This window comes from Eretmochelys imbricata, chromosome 9, assembly GCF_965152235.1.
Source record: "Eretmochelys imbricata isolate rEreImb1 chromosome 9, rEreImb1.hap1, whole genome shotgun sequence".
Taxonomy (NCBI): Eukaryota; Metazoa; Chordata; order Testudines; family Cheloniidae; genus Eretmochelys; species Eretmochelys imbricata.
The window spans coordinates 41,929,261-41,945,265 of NC_135580.1; the positions used below are offsets into that span (position 1 = coordinate 41,929,261).

The 16,005-nt window shown below is 40.0% G+C and overlaps 1 protein-coding gene across 4 annotated transcripts in view; it reads left to right on the forward strand.

The window, feature by feature from the left end:
* PIK3CB (phosphatidylinositol-4,5-bisphosphate 3-kinase catalytic subunit beta) overlaps positions 1–16,005 on the forward strand; it is a 154,341-nt gene that overhangs the window by 39,717 nt on the left and 98,619 nt on the right. For all 4 annotated transcript variants that reach the window (XR_013347118.1, XM_077826519.1, XM_077826521.1 and 1 more), the window contains one exon: positions 7,523–7,706. Coding sequence is in view for 3 of the 4 variants with exons in the window: in XM_077826519.1 (XP_077682645.1) it covers positions 7,554–7,706 (153 nt within the window). In the remaining variant the exon portion in view is untranslated. The remainder of the gene's footprint in view (positions 1–7,522; positions 7,707–16,005) is intronic.

The window sequence follows — 16,005 nt, forward strand, 5'->3', positions numbered from 1 at the left end:
TCTTAGTGGGTCAGTTCACGCTGTGACAAATGTCACAACAGGTAGAGAATATTAAAAAATAAAAATAAAAAATCAATTATTTTATTTTCCCATTGGTTTGAAAGGAAGGATTCTCACTCTCACTGTTCCCATAGTAGTGAGCAGTGAGACTAATCCCATTCTCTGTCAGGTGGTGGCAGAATGAAGCAGGCTCAGAGAGTAGTGCTGCCAGAGTCCAGGAGGAAGGAAATGTAATAAGGAAGCCTAAACTATTCCTGTTGTAGTGGAAAGAGCAGATCTAATCCATGAGCAGCATCCACATCAGTGGATGTCCATGAAAGAGATTTGATCCTCTGTCACTTGGAACTATATATGTAGCCCTTCTTGTGGTTCCCTTGGACAAAATATTCCTTACCTGTAATACTTGTTCTCTGAGGATCTATATTTCAGTGCTTTACCTTTTTTGTATACACTTATATTTTAATCAGCTTTTATTTAGGAGTTCCTGCCTGCTTTTCAAAGGAACTGGCTGTGGTAGGAATAAAGGCAACCTGGAGCACCAACTGAAAGGGTGCTCAAAATGACTTTAAGTTTCCTCAGAGACTGAAAACTTTGAAACTGTTGGTATTCCAACCTGGTCTCATGCTTGAAACACAGACCCAAACATGCAAATCTACTGAAGTGTATTTTTAGAGAACAAAAATTTCAATAAAATAGTTGTTTAATACAACACATCAGCTGTTATGCTATTGCTTGACTTACTGCAGGGTCCCATGTTTGTGTTTAAATGGTTATAGTTCAAATTTGCTCAGTTAACAAATTAATTTTTTAGCTGATTCTGCTATAAATCTCAGCCTGGTATCCAAAACTCAAGATGGGTTCTTTACAACTGGTCCATCAACAATAATAAAGATTCTTCAGGTCAAATTATGCCTTCCAGGTACAACCTTCCAGTGCAACCCCAAAGTAAATGGGAGCATAATATGGTTATACAGATGTAACAAAGACATAATTTGACTTTCAGCATCTTTATTACTGGTAGTGATATGCTAATAGGAATTAACCTGGTTCAATTTTTAGATCCTTGGATGAGTCTCTAGGATTGGTAGTATTTAAGACAGAAGAACCTTGTCAATGGAGCAGATTGATCTACAGTTACTGAGACACACAAATATGAAGCCAAAGTACTTTTTTAAGAAACTCACATTTCAGAGAACTGCACTTTACATAGGAAAATATTTGTGTTTATCTAGCAAAATCACAACTTAAAATATTTGTAACTTCAAATGGTATATAAGGAGCTATGCTGCTGGTAAACTAAAATAATCTTTAACTAGATACTGGACACACCAAGATTAAGTGCTGCCTTAATTACTTCCTCCTTTTGTATGATAAATTGTTTTTACAATGACGGTAGACACAAATAGTTTTGACCTTAGGAGCCTGAAATAGCACTTTTTCCCTTTAGCTGAAATCTCTTAAATGCTTCTCATCGTTCCTTTTACCATCCAGATGTCTTGGCACAATTTCAGTTACTAGATGTGAGGGTTGTTAAGTCAGTCACCACATGTTACACAGTTTGGCCCATGACTCATTCTCACAGCAGTCCCGTGTTTGTGACCAGTCCTGTTTTCAGTATAAATACGTGCTCTCCGTTGACCTTTATGATGTCAGCTAGTGGCAGAACTAGAATCATGATTGGATATTGTTTCTAAATCTAATCTGTTTCACTAATTAACAGAATGTTAAATAAACATCTCAATAAATGAGTGTTTAGTGTGTTAAAGTTTACATCCTGGCTTCTTGCAGTGTTCTAAACTGCAGGTTAATGTGGGTAATTTCTAGTTCTAACCAAAAATACGAATGGAACCTGAAAGGTTTCCGATAAATTACATTGAATGTCAGATATCAGAAAAAGATTCCAAATAAATACCTTAGGACTTTTTGCTGTTTGTGTTTTCTTGGTTACAAAATATATAGTAAAATTCAATCAGTCCTATATCTTTATTGAATATCGGTATTTGAATAGTGTTCACAGCATCAGAATGAGTTCTTTTTTCAGAGTTACAGCCGTGTTAGTCTGTATTCGCAAAAAGAAAAGGAGTACTTGTGGCACCTTAGAGACTAACCAATATATTTGAGCATAAGCTTTCGTGAGCTACAGCTCACTTCATCGGATGCATTCAGTGGAAAATACAGTGGGGATATTTATGTACAAAAAGAACATGAAACAATGGGTGTTACCATACACACTGTAAGGAGAGTGATCACTCAAGGCGAGCCACTACCAGCAGGAGAGCGGGGAGCGGCGGGGAACCTTTTGTAGTGATAATCAAGGTGGGCCATTTCCAGCAGTTGACAAGGACGTCTGAGGACCCCTGCACCCCCCACTGTCCCACCTTGATTATCACTACAAAAGGTTCCCTGCCGCCCCCCGCTCTTCTGAAGTCCTTCTGGACTCCTCAGCGATATTGGATACCCAAATAGCCATAGTGCCAAAAAATGCCTACTAGCATCTGTGATGGGCCAGAAGATTGTGCTCAATGCTGTCCTACATGGACATAGCCATGATGATAGATCAACTTCTGACACACAGGCTTGACTGTTGTAACTCACATATATTTAGGAATGAAGCCACACCTCTTGAAACACTCCAGTTTGTACAAAATACAGTAGTGCATCTTCCTAGTAGAACAGGTTGCCATGAGCATAACCATCAGTGCTCCTCTGTCTGCAGTGATTCCTGTTGAACAGAATACAGTTTAAAGTTTCTGCATGTTAACCAAAGTCCTCCATAAGTTAGGCTCTAGCTACCTGAGAGAGATCGTCTCCTTTTACAACCATTACCTCCCATGGCAGCTACTTTGCCTTGGAACATAACTATCAACTGATAGGGGGAGACTCATGATTGTAGGAGACAGAACTTTCACTGTATCAGAACCTAGACTGTTGCAAGAGGTAAGTGTGACTGCAGCACTAACAACTCTGCAATCCCTCTGTGCCATCTCCTAGCTTTGAATGATCTTTTTAGAAAATGTAGTAAAGACCTAAACTGATGGGCTCCACTTAAACCAAAATGGAACCAGATTGCTGGCACTTAAAATTAAAAAGATTGTAGAGCAGTTTTTAAACTAAGGGCTGGGGGAAACCCGACAAGTGTGAAGGAGCATGTGGTTTGGACAGACACATCCCTTAGGGGAGGATCTATTAATGGAGGTTCTCTGCCTCCTAGTGAGGAGGAGAGGATGGAAGATGATGAAGTATGGGTAGGATCTAATGAGAAACAGTCAAATGAAAAAGAGGTCCATTCAATTACATCATGTAATAGCAGACTGTTAAAAAGTGACAGATTTTTGAAGTGCTTATATACAAATGCTAGAAGTCTAAATAATAAGATGGGTGAACTACAATGCCTTGTATTAAATGAGGATATTGCTATAATAGGCACCACAGAAAATTAGTGGAGTGAGGATAATCAATGGGACACAGTAATACCAGGGTACAAAATATATTGAAAGGACAGAACAGGTCGTGTTGGTGGGGGAGTGGCACTTACGTGAAAGAAAGCATAGATTCAAATGAAGTAAAAATCTTAAATGAACCAAACTATACCATAGAATCTCTATAGATAGTAATTCCAATCTATAATAATAAGATATATGATGTTGTAGTAAGGATATATTACCGACCACCTGACCAGGATGATGACTGTGAAATGCTCAGGGAGGTTAGAGAGGCTATAAGAATTAAAAAACTCAATAATAATGGGGGATGTCAGCTATTCCTGCATTGACTGGATATGTGTCACCCCAGGATGAGATGCAGAAGTAAAGTTTCTTGACACCTTAAATGACTGCTGCTTGGAGCAGCTAGTCCTGGAACCCCCAAGAGGAGAGGCAATTCTTGATTTAGTCCTAAATGGAGCACATGATCTGGTCCAAGAAGTGAATATAGCTGGATCACTTGCAGAAACTATTCCCTGTACAGCATGCTCTGTCCATGCAACATCCGACGTATTTTATCTATTGTAAATGTTTCCCTGACTGCTCCCCCTTATTTTAGCTAGTTCAGACATTTTTGTTTCTATCCTGCTGATCTATTTACTTCCCTAATCCTGTCTACCAAGAAATGAGACCTCAGCCATGTCCAATTACTCATGTCAAGCCAGGCTTGCGGTACTTCAGTTGCTGTTTAAGCTGACTCCAAGCCCCACCTCCTTCCATTACTGCCTGTGAGTCACCTGTGTGGAATAAAGTCCTGCAGCCACTTGAAGAAAAATCGGTTAATTACCTGTACTGTAACTAACTTGTTTTTTGAGATGTGGGTGCAGATGTGTATTCCATGATCCACCCTCCATCCCCTCTGTATTGGAAGGTGGATCATGGATTCTCGTGTGAAAGAACTGAGGAGGGTTGTGGCAGCACCACCCTTAAATAGCCTCTGGAGGAGCCCGAGGGCAGGGGGGATCCCATAAGGGACTGAGCAAAGTTTTCTGGCTTCAGCGTCCTAGATATGTGCACACTTGAGTGGAATAGATGTCTGCTTCTACATCTTGAAGATGTTTTACTGTTTTTTGTACTTATGTGAGACTGTTGCTATAAAGTGGACTGTCAGCCATTTAACTATTTAATACATTCTTCAAGAGTCAGTCAAGTTCTTAGATAGCACAGTGATTGGGCTTCATAGTTGATTTATAGACTCTTTTCTAAAACTAATCTGCAATAGGATTAGAATCTAAGGGTGTAAACCCATATGCCTCCCAATAAATGGGGTGGGGGGCACTTTCCTATAGTTCTAGTGTGTGCTTGACTATAACATCTCATAAAGATATTCCCTAATACTATACTTAGACAAAGAGGTTGTCAATGAATTGCACAAACAATACCCCCTGCATATAAAGCTATAATTACAAATCGTATATAGCCTGTGGGTGTTTATGAAGTCTGACACACAGCATAACTATTATTTATCTGATTTTTTTTGGTCAGTCATGTACTCAAAGTGGCAAACTATAATACACTGCTTCTGGATGTAACCACATGTATAGGTACCTTTACTTCCAGGTAGGGATGTAAATATCATTTAAAAAGTTAACTGTTTAAATGATTAAAATATTTAAATGGTTAACCAATTAAAGGGCTGGGGCTGCTCTGACTGGTGTGGGAGTTAAAGGCTAAGGCGGGTTCATCGGTAAAACTAATGCTTATCGGTTAACATTTTACATCCTTATGTCCAGGAGGGACTTTTTTTTTTTTTTTTTTGGTAATAGGATTACAACAAAATGTGAACACCATGTTAGCAAGACTACATCACAGGTAGACTTCTTAGCACTGCAATAGTCAGCATTTTGATTTCATCGCAGTTGCTGCATTTTGTTTTTAATTTCCCTGTACATAAGCGTATCAGAAGAGGATCACAATTGAGGCTGCTGCTCTTGCACATAGCGCTTCTGTGGCTCCAGAAGGCGCAGCAGATGAGTAAAACGGATATTCTTAAAATTAAAATCCCATTTCTCCTGCTGATGTTGTAGTAGAAGTGCTTAGTGGTGAAATAATACAGGTATGATCCCACAGTACAGAACAGAAACAAGGAGAAGGGAAAGAAGGATAAAAGCAGAAGAGATATACTAGCAATCTAGTCACCAGATTAAATAAAATCTTGGACAGACTGTGATTCCGTCATCTCATATTGTTGGATAAAAAGATTTGGAGTGCTACAAAGACAGCTTGTTTTGTCTATGAAGGAGTGCTTTGCTGCAGTCTTGTGACCCTACCCACCCTACAGTAAATGGAGCAGTGTTGGCTGTGTCTGGAGGGCGCAGTGTGCAGCCTTTCTCAACTGGAGGGTAATGTTGAATGCAGTGATGCTTTTGAGGAAAATAGAAGGGGTAATGATGGGTGGATGTGGGGGTGATGGAAAGATAGAACTTGGGGAAGAGAAGAACTGGCAGGACTGTTGGGAGGATGAGAAAGAGACTCAGAATACAAAGCTGGGGAAGTCAAGCGGAAAGAACGAACTGAACTGATTCATATTGGTGTTGATTGTGCATGAGTTTCTTTTGTTGTCTAGTCAATGCAATTAGATGTGGTAATTAGCTGGATTCGTAGCAAATGAGAACTTTGTCACCCTCCCAAAGAAATAGAGTAGGAGATTCCTGCCCCGAGACAAAAAAGACATTAAACCCCAATAAGGGGTTTAATAGACTTATAAACATGTTGCTGTTATAATCCTTAATCACTCCATTTGTGAGTAGGTAGCAGCCAGTGTAAGCTTGTTAAATATAAAAAGGAGAGATAAATATTTGAAGGAGAGATGTGCTTTGTTTTTATATTGCTGAACTTTGTAAGTACAGCGTGCATTTTACCTGCATCAAAAATATTGTTTTAGGAAATGTTGAAAGTGGATGTGTTTGGGGGGATTTCATTTTATCAAACGCGGTATTTATCATTTTATTATGTTTAAGGTATCTGAAAATGACAACTTAAACTTTGATTTTAAATGTCATACATTTTACCACCAGCTTTGAATATAGTGTTAATCAGATCAGTTAGAAAATATTTTCAATTTACATGTTTCTTTATATGCAATGCAAAAGCAGTGTTGTTTTTTACCCCAATAATGTTGCAGTTCCTCATATTCATATTTTTTAATTAGTTCAATAGGAAAAAATTAAATATTCCACTCTTGTGCTTTTATTCAATATCACACATGATGCTATGATACTATGAATGTAATTGATTTCTTAATCTGTACGTTTTTAATTTATACACATGTGAACACCACATTTAATGAAATACGTTAATTTCTATAATCGTTGAGCTATCAAATCTGAAATATTCCCAGGAATATTTAGGGGCTTATCTTAGTACAAATATGTACTTTATTATTATTATGGTTGTAAACACCTACCTAGAATAGATTGGAATTAGTTGAGATTTTAAATGTTGCAGATACATGTGAAAACATTTATGATAATTCCTGATAACATAATAGAATGCAGTAGAACATACAGTTCGTTAAAATATACATGCTACCATATATTCAGATATATAAACAGATTTGATTAATCCATTTTCCTATTAATTTGGTATTTTAACCATTTCTAGTATGTGCAAGTTTTTGATCACTACTTCAAACAGAGATTGGTAGGTAGGTAAATTAGTGAAAAATTTGTATATATAATTAAACATAGTAATTTAGGCCTTGATCCTGCAACCACACAGAAGTATCTTTAGTCACTTGTGTAGTCTCTGAGATGTTGATTACTTGCATATATTTGCAGTATCAGGCATCTCAGGCTCCAGTAGGATTGCCAGCCCTCCAGGATTGTCCTGGAGTCTCCAGGAATTAAAGATTAATCTTTAATTAAAGGTTATGTTATGTGATGAAACCTCTAGGAATACATGCAGCCAAAATTGGTAATCCCTAGGCTCCAGTCTTGCAAGCTGATTTGTGCAAGCAGACCTATACAAAATCTCAGAAGAATTTAAAATGTGTCTGACTATAAAACACTGAGTTTTACTGAATTTTAATTTTTTCCTAGGTCCATGTGGTTATGATATTCAGGTTCCATAATGCCTCCTGCAATGACAGACATCCTTGACATCTGGGCAGTGGATTCACAGATAGGAGCTGATGGCTTAATCTCTGTGGACTTCCTGCTCCCAACTGGAACCTATATCAACCTGGATGTCCCTCGAGATGCCACCATATGCCATATTAAACAGGTAAATTAGTGGTTGGCTTGCTATTTTAAATGAGCTCCATCACTGATTTTGTTGAGAAGTACTTTATATATTAAATGTTGTTTAAAAGTCTTCTAATAGGCCGTTAGAAGCTTTATCCTGTCAATGAAACCAAGATGCAACTTTAAAAAGTGAATAAAATGTAAAACTGGTACGATGTCTTACTTAGACTGTAGACTGCATGAAACAATAGCTCCAAGAAATGTGAACTGCTCCCATTCTTCTGATCCAGTGTTACCTCTGAAACTAATGATGACGATTTTAAATGTCAGCATTAATTATTTCACTGCTGATTATTTTAGCTCAGAATCTAGCTGTGCCCAGCTCGCAACCCCAAAATTCTTCCTGTGCCTTCTCAGGAACTAAAACCCCCAACCACCCCTTAATCATCAGCCAGAACCTTAGCTTCTCTGTGACAAATCTATGATGAAATTATACATTGTCTGCCCCCCACCCCCAAATCTATGTTGAAGACTGAAAGGGTGAGAACATTGCAAAATGAATTGAATTAAATATTCAAATAAATAACACAAGGGCTATTACACTGAATATATTATTTAATATTTAACTCAAAATGTAGTGTTTTTTAAAATTTAGAAATCCTGCAAGTTTCAGTTAGTCTGCTATAGAAGCATGGGGGCCAGTCTGTTCCCAGTTATACCTCCATACATTTGGAGTTACACCATTGACTTCAGTGGAGTAACTCAAGATCTACCTTGGTGTGACTGAGAACAGAATTTGTCTCCTGGAGCCTTGCACAGATTTTAGTTCTAGTTCTCTGTGGCATACACCATGTTTTGACTATGAAGATTGAAAGTACTTCTGTTAATGTTATTTAGTTAAGAACAGTTTATTTCTCATTCAGCATATATTTTGGAGGCGCACATGGAGTGTGCAGTGTAGAAACTCTGAGCTGGATCTCTAATGTGAGCATGTCTTGCTGTGGCTTTGGAAAATGGAACAATGCATTTATGTGTGTGTAGCTGTTGGTTCAGCAAAGAGTGTGTATTGTGAATATAACTTCCTTTAAGGGATACAGCTAAATTTTAAAAAAATCACACCTGATTTTTTTTAACTGTTGTTGAAAGATACACCTAAGATTACTGTAAGCAAAATAGGTTAAAGAAAATGTTTTCCATTTTTCTCAGTTGTTTTAGGCATCAACAACACTTTATGTATACCCATGTTCAGTTTCCTCTGTAATAATTCCGTTTGCTATTTGTGTGTGACACAAAAACAAGAGAGACATCCATTTTAAACATAGGTAAATATGATTGTAAAACCCCAACTTTTCTGGAGGACTCAAAGGCAGGTGTAATATCTGATAGTATTTTAACTGTTTTTTTAAAATTGACCATATTTCCATTTAGAGAGACAAGGTGCGTGAGGTAATACCTTTCATTGGACCAACTCTGTAAGCTCAAAAACTTGTCTCTTTCACCAACAGAAATTGGTCCAATGAAGATATTACTTCATTCACCTTGTCTCTCTAATATGGTGGGACAAACATAGCTACAACAACACTGCATACGATATTTCCATTTGACAGTGTTCTTTCCATCTAAGGTCCTGGGCTGAGGAGAGAGATGATTACTTTCTATAAATAAATCAGAGGGATAAATATGAAGGAGGGAGAGGATTTATTTAAGTTAAGTACCAATGTGGACACAAGACCAAATGGATATAAACTGACTATCAACAAGTTTAGGCTTCAAATTAGAAGAAGGTTTCTAACCATCAGAGGAGTGAAGTTCTGGAACAGCCTTCCAAGGGGAGCAGTTGGAGCAAAAAAATCTAACTGGCTTTCAGACTGAGCTTGATAAATTTATGGAGGGGATGATATGATGTGACTGCCTACATGCCATTGTAAGCAATCTGTGAATGCTGGTAGCAGATACCTACTTTGGCTGAGTGATGGGACACTAGATGGAGAGGGCTTTGACTGAGTTACTACAGAGAATTTTTTCCGAGATGTCTGGCTGGTGGGTCTTGCTGACATGCTCAGTGTCTAACTGATCTCCACATTTTGGGTCAGGAAGAAGTTTTCCCCTGGGTCAGAGATCCTGGGGTTTTGTTTTTTTTGTTTTGTTTTTTTTGCCTTCCTCTGCTGGGGGGCTGGGGCATGAGCCACATGCAGGTTTAAACTAGTGTAAATGGTGGATTCTCTGTAACTTAAAGTGTCTAAACCATGATTTGAGGACTCCAGTAACTTAGTCAGAGGTTAGGGGTCTATTACAAGAGTGGGTGGGTGAGGTTCTGTGGCCTACAATGTTCAGGAGGTCAGTCTAGACGGTCATGATAGTCCCTTCACTTTTAGAGAAGAGGTAATTGAGCCCCAGAGCCTTTAGTTCTCTGCTGCCCTGCATCTTGTGTAGTCATTTACACATGTACAGATCAGAATGGAGGCATCATAAATCCACATTGCACTGATGTACGTGACTACACAAAATACAGGACAGTCAAGAATTGGGGCTACAGAGATTGTGACTTGCCCAGGCAATCTGTGACATTGCTGGGAATTGAATCAAATCTATGGAATTCCAGTCTGCTGGACAATGTGCAAGACAGATTGTAAACAATAAAATTATGCAAGAAGGTAGTGTTTTTTAATTGTAATACATGAAAAAAGATGCACAACTGTACATTTATGAATCCAAGGATCAGTGACCCTACAATAGTCTGAGTTTTGAAATTATGTGGAAATTTTTTTTGCCAGGAGAACTTGAAGAAAATGAAGAAAATTCTGAAGTAGTTCATCTGACAGTTGGAAACTGGATATGTATTGAGGTTTTGTTTTTTACTCAGGCCCTGTTGAATTTTCATATATATTAGTAAAATCATGAATGGATATTTTTGTTTTGTTTCTAAATTTTTAATGAAAATTTCTTTTAGTTTTAATATAGTGTCTCTAACACCCCCCCACCCCCCGCACCTCCCATTGACCTTTTCGGCTGCTAGTTCTGTGCTGTCCTTTCCCCTCGTATTTTAAGCACATAACTCAAGGTTCCTCCTTCATAAATCAAGCCCCAGCTATTTAATGTAGGTGCAATGAGACTATATATATAGTCAAATATATTCATTTAAGGCTTAATTTTGTTAAGTATCCCTCTCCTATCTGGCCCTTTGAATAAAGCATTAATTATATAGTATTAAATGCCTCTTTTAATTCAATTTTGAGAGAGGATAAAGTCTTAGTAACAAGTAATTGTGAAGCCAACTGAAAGAGGCCTGCTGTTAATATTTGATGTGCAAAAAATATACACTTCTTGTAATTGGATTTATTTTTTGTCTGTCCATGCTTGACAAATATGAAGAACATTTACAAATTTATACAGATAAAACAGCTGTGGCATTGTATGTGCCAAGAGCACTCATATTTTGTTCCATATCAACCTGAAGTGTTTCATAAAATACACTGAAAATAACATTTTTGTGGCTTTTCTGAAAGTATTAAAAGTTGAATCATTTTGGTTCTGTTTTCCATATGAAGAACTCAGCCTCTAGGGCTGATAAACATAAAGATGGAAATTCAGTATTGGAAGGTCAAGAGCAACTTCCATATAGCCAAAAGAATCATGCAAGGGTTTTACAGTGGAAACTTCAGTGGAGATACTTAATTCCAGTCTCAAAAAGTGTTAGTGGAATATAAGCAAACATTGCAGAGCATAACAGTTGAAGACTTGACAAACGTACCTTTTTGTTTCTAGCAACACAGAAGTGGATGACTTTCAAACCCAGCTTTCTTTACTGTAAATAAACAATAGCCCTATTTTCATAGAATCATAGTATATCAGGGTTGGAAGGGACCTCAGGAGGTCATCCAGTCCAGCCCCCTACTCAAAGCAGGACCAATCCCCAACTAAATCATCCCAGCCAGGGCTTTGTCAAGCCTGACCTTAAAAACTTCTAAGGAAGGAGATTCCACCACCTCCCTAGGCAACGCATTCCAGTGTTTCACCACCCTCCTAGTGAAAAAGTTTTTCCTAATATTCAACCTAAACCTCCCCCACTGCAACTTGAGACCATTACTCCTTGTTCTGTCGTCTGCTTCCACTGAGAACAGTCTAGATCCATCCTCTTTGGAACCCCCTTTCAGGTAGTTGAAATCAGCTATCAAATCCCCCCTCATTCTTCTCTTCCGCGGACTAAACAATCCCAGTTCCCTCAGCCTCTCCTCATAAGTCATGTGTTCCAGTCCCCTAATCATTTTTGTTGCCCTTTGCTGGACGTTTTCCAATTTTTCCACATCCTTATTGTAGTGTTGGGCCCAAAACTGGACACAGTACTCCAGATGAGGCCTCACCAATGTCAAATAGAGGGGAACGATCACATCCCTCGATCTGCTGGCAATACCCCTGCTTATACAGCCCAAAATGCTGTTAGCCTTCTTGGCAACAAGGGCACACTGTTGACTCATATCCAGCTTCTTGTCCACTGTAACCCCAGGTCCTTTTCTGCAGAACTGCTGCCTAGCCATTCGGTCCCTAGTCTGTAGCGGTGCATGGGATTCTTCCATCCTAAGTGCAGGACTCTGCACTTGTCCTTGTTGAATCCCATCAGATTTCTTTTGGCCCAATCCTTTAATTTGTCTAGGTCCCTCTGTATCCTATCCCTACTCTCCAGCGTATCTACCTCTCCTCCCAGTTTAGTGTCATCTGCAGACTTGCTGAGAGTGCAATCCACGCCATCCTCCAGATCATTTATGAAGATATTGAACAAAACCGGCCCGAGGACTGACCCTTGGGGGCACTCCACTTGATACCGGCTGCCAACTAGACATGGAGCCATTGATCACTCCCCATTGAGCCCAACAATCTAGCCAGCTTTCTATCCACCTTATAGTCTATTCATCCAGCCCATACTTCTTTAACTTGCTGGCAAGAATATTGTGGGAGTCCGTGCCAAAAGCTTTGCTAAAGTCAAGGAACAACAAATTAGATGCATGGACTGACTCCGTCATCTAGTGGGACAGCTAAATTGATATTGATTTAAAGTACATTTCTCCAAGGCTGGAACAGGGACCCAGAGAATGACCAGCAAAATGATTATTTGAAGCAATACTTCTCTCCTACCTATGGCCTTAATTGGTCTCAAGCACCATTTCAAGGGGCTAGAGGTTCTTGTATCACCTGTTAAAAATAACCTAAAAATAAATGTATAAATTAAATTTTAAAAAGTTAAAATCTGTTTGAAAAACTTTCTACCTGAATGTTTTATTTGTATTGTGAAGGCTGTCCACAATGAGAGGGCTAGAAACATCCTTTACTACAGAAGGAAACTAGCTGAGATTAGTATTGATATTTTACAGGTGTCAAAAATCAAGGGAATCACAGTTACAAACTTCATAGCTCCAAAGATCATTCTTTTATTTTTCCTCAAGCTGGTAGAGTCGTAGAAATGGTATGTTCAGCTTCCACTGGAGATCCTTATATTGCTGAACACCTGCTAAGTAGAGTAGGATTTTTAATTTGCTCCAGAGGGAGACTTTGACCAGAGAGATGACCAGATATGTAGGCAAAGTAGGGTCAGGATAAAAGGGGAAGATTTTCAAGACTTAGGCTCCTTTACTTCTCTGCCAAAGTCCCCCTAAAAAGGAGGAAAAAACCCCAGGCCTATAGTCTAAGTAGGCTAGGTGGGTCAGAGGAGTGCTAATGAAATAATGAAGCCTTTTCACTTCTAATTCAGTGGTTTAAATAGAGCATATGTGAGCAGTGATCTGTGGGCTCCTAAACTTCCATTGAATGGTTGTGACTATGTGAAACAGGGTGGTTTTCTCAAACCATTCGTTCGTGAACTAGTGACCACAGCACAGACAGCACCCTTGTTCGCTTTCATCAGCATGTCCAAGGCCAAAAATTGAATAACCATGAAGACTGAACTGTTTTTTGATCTTCAGAGGTGGTCCTTCCAGACCATGGCTGTGGCACATAGAAAAGGTGATACAGAGACATCTGCAGTGCAGGTACCTTGTTTTTGAGAGGGAAATCTGACGGTTCTTTGAACAGAGGTGTAGTACATTTAAGGGTTTGCAGTATGAGATATTTTGGTTTCCAGTGAGCTAATTATGAGAAGTACATTGACACTGTGGTGGCTTAATGTTTTTGTCTTCATAAAATAAGACATTCCATACATATTAAGTCTGCTGCTTGAGTTCAGGATCCTGACACAGGGAAGAAAGGTAAGCAGCAGGATACGGACCCTGGACTTCAGGAAAGCGGACTTCGACTCCCTCAGGGAACGGATGGGTAGGATCCCCTGGGGGACTAACATGAAGGGGAAAGGAGTCCAGGAGAGCTGGCTGTATTTCAAGGAATCCCTGTTGAGGTTACAGGGACAAACCATCCCGATGTGTCGAAAGAATAGTAAGTATGGCAGGCGACCAGCTTGGCTTAACGGTGAAATCCTAGCAGACCTTAAGCATAAAAAAGAAGCTTACAAGAAGTGGAAGGTTGGACATATGACCAGGGAAGAGTATAAAAATATTGCTCGGGCATGTAGGAATGAAATTAGGAGGGCCAAATCGCACCTGGAGCTGCAGCTAGCGAGAGATGTTAAGAGTAACAAGAAGTATGTTGGCAACAAGAAGAAAGCCAAGGAAAGTGTGGGCCCCTTAATGAATGAGGGAGGCAACCTAGTGACGGAGGATGTGGAAAAAGCTAATGTACTCAATGCTTTTTTTGCCTCTGTCTTCACGAACAAGGTCAGCTCCCAGACTGCTGTGCTGGGCATCACAACATGGGGAATAGATGGCCAGCCCTCTGTGGAGAAAGAGGTGGTTAGGGACTATTTAGAAAAACTGGACGTGCACAAGTCCATGGGGCCGGACGAGTTGCATCCGAGAGTGCTAAAGGAACTGGTGGCTGTGATTGCAGAGCCATTGGCCATTATCTTTGAAAACTCGTGGCGAACGGGGGAAGTCCCGGATGACTGGAAAAAGGCTAATGTAGTGCCAATCTTTAAAAAAGGGAAGGAGGAGGATCCTGGGAACTACAGGCCAGTAAGCCTCACTTCAGTCCCCGGAAAAATCATGGAGCAGGTCCTCAAAGAATCAATCCTGAAGCACTTACATGAGAGGAAAGTGATCAGGAACAGTCATCATGGATTCACCAAGGGAAGGTCATGCCTGACTAATCTAATCGCCTTCTATGATGAGATTACTGGTTCTGTGGATGAAGGGAAAGCAGTGGATGTATTGTATCTTGATTTTAGCAAAGCTTTTGACACTGTCTCCCACAGTATTCTTGTCAGCAAGTTAAGGAAGCATGGGCTGGATGAATGCACTATAAGGTGGGTAGAAAGTTGGCTAGATTGTCGGGCTCAACGGATAGTGATCAATGGCTCTATGTCTAGTTGGCAGCCGGTGTCAAGTGGAGTGCCCCAGGGGTCGGTCCTGGGGCCGGTTTTGTTCAATATCTTCATAAATGATCTGGAGGATGGTGTGGATTGCACTCTCAGCAAATTTGCAGATGATACTAAACTGGGAGGAGTGGTAGATACGCTGGAGGGCAGGGATAGGATACAGAGGGACCTAGACAAATTGGAGGATTGGGCCAAAAGAAATCTGATGAGGTTCAATAAGGATAAGTGCAGAGTCCTGCACTTAGGATGGAAGAACCCAATGCACAGCTACAGACTAGGGACCGAATGGCTAGGCAGCAGTTCTGCGGAAAAGGACCTGGGGTGACAGTGGACGAGAAGCTGGATATGAGTCAGCAGTGTGCCCTTGTTGCCAAGAAGGCCAATGGCATTTTGGGATGTATAAGAAGGGGCATAGCGAGCAGATCGAGGGACGTGATCGTCCCCTTCTATTCGACATTGGTGAGGCCTCATCTGGAGTACTGTGTCCAGTTTTGGGCCCCACACTACAAGAAGGATGTGGATAAATTGGAGAGAGTCCAGCGAAGGGCAACAAAAATGATTAGGGGTCTGGAATACATGACTTACGAGGAAAGGCTGAGGGAACTGGGATTGTTTAGTCTGCAGAAGAGAAGAATGAGGGGGGATTTGGTAGCTGCTTTCAACTACCTGAGAGGTAGTTCCAGGGAGGATGGTTCTAGACTATTCTCAGTGGTGGAAGAGGACAGGACAAGGAGTAATGGTCTCAAGTTGCAGTGGGGGAGGTTTAGGTTGAATATTAGGAAAAACTTTTTCACTAGGAGGGTGGTGAAACACTGGAATACGTTGCCTAGGGAGGTGGTGGAATCTCCTTCCTTAGAAGTTTTTAAGGTCAGGCTTGACAAAGCCCTGGCTGGGATGATTTAATTGGGTATGGGTCCTGCTT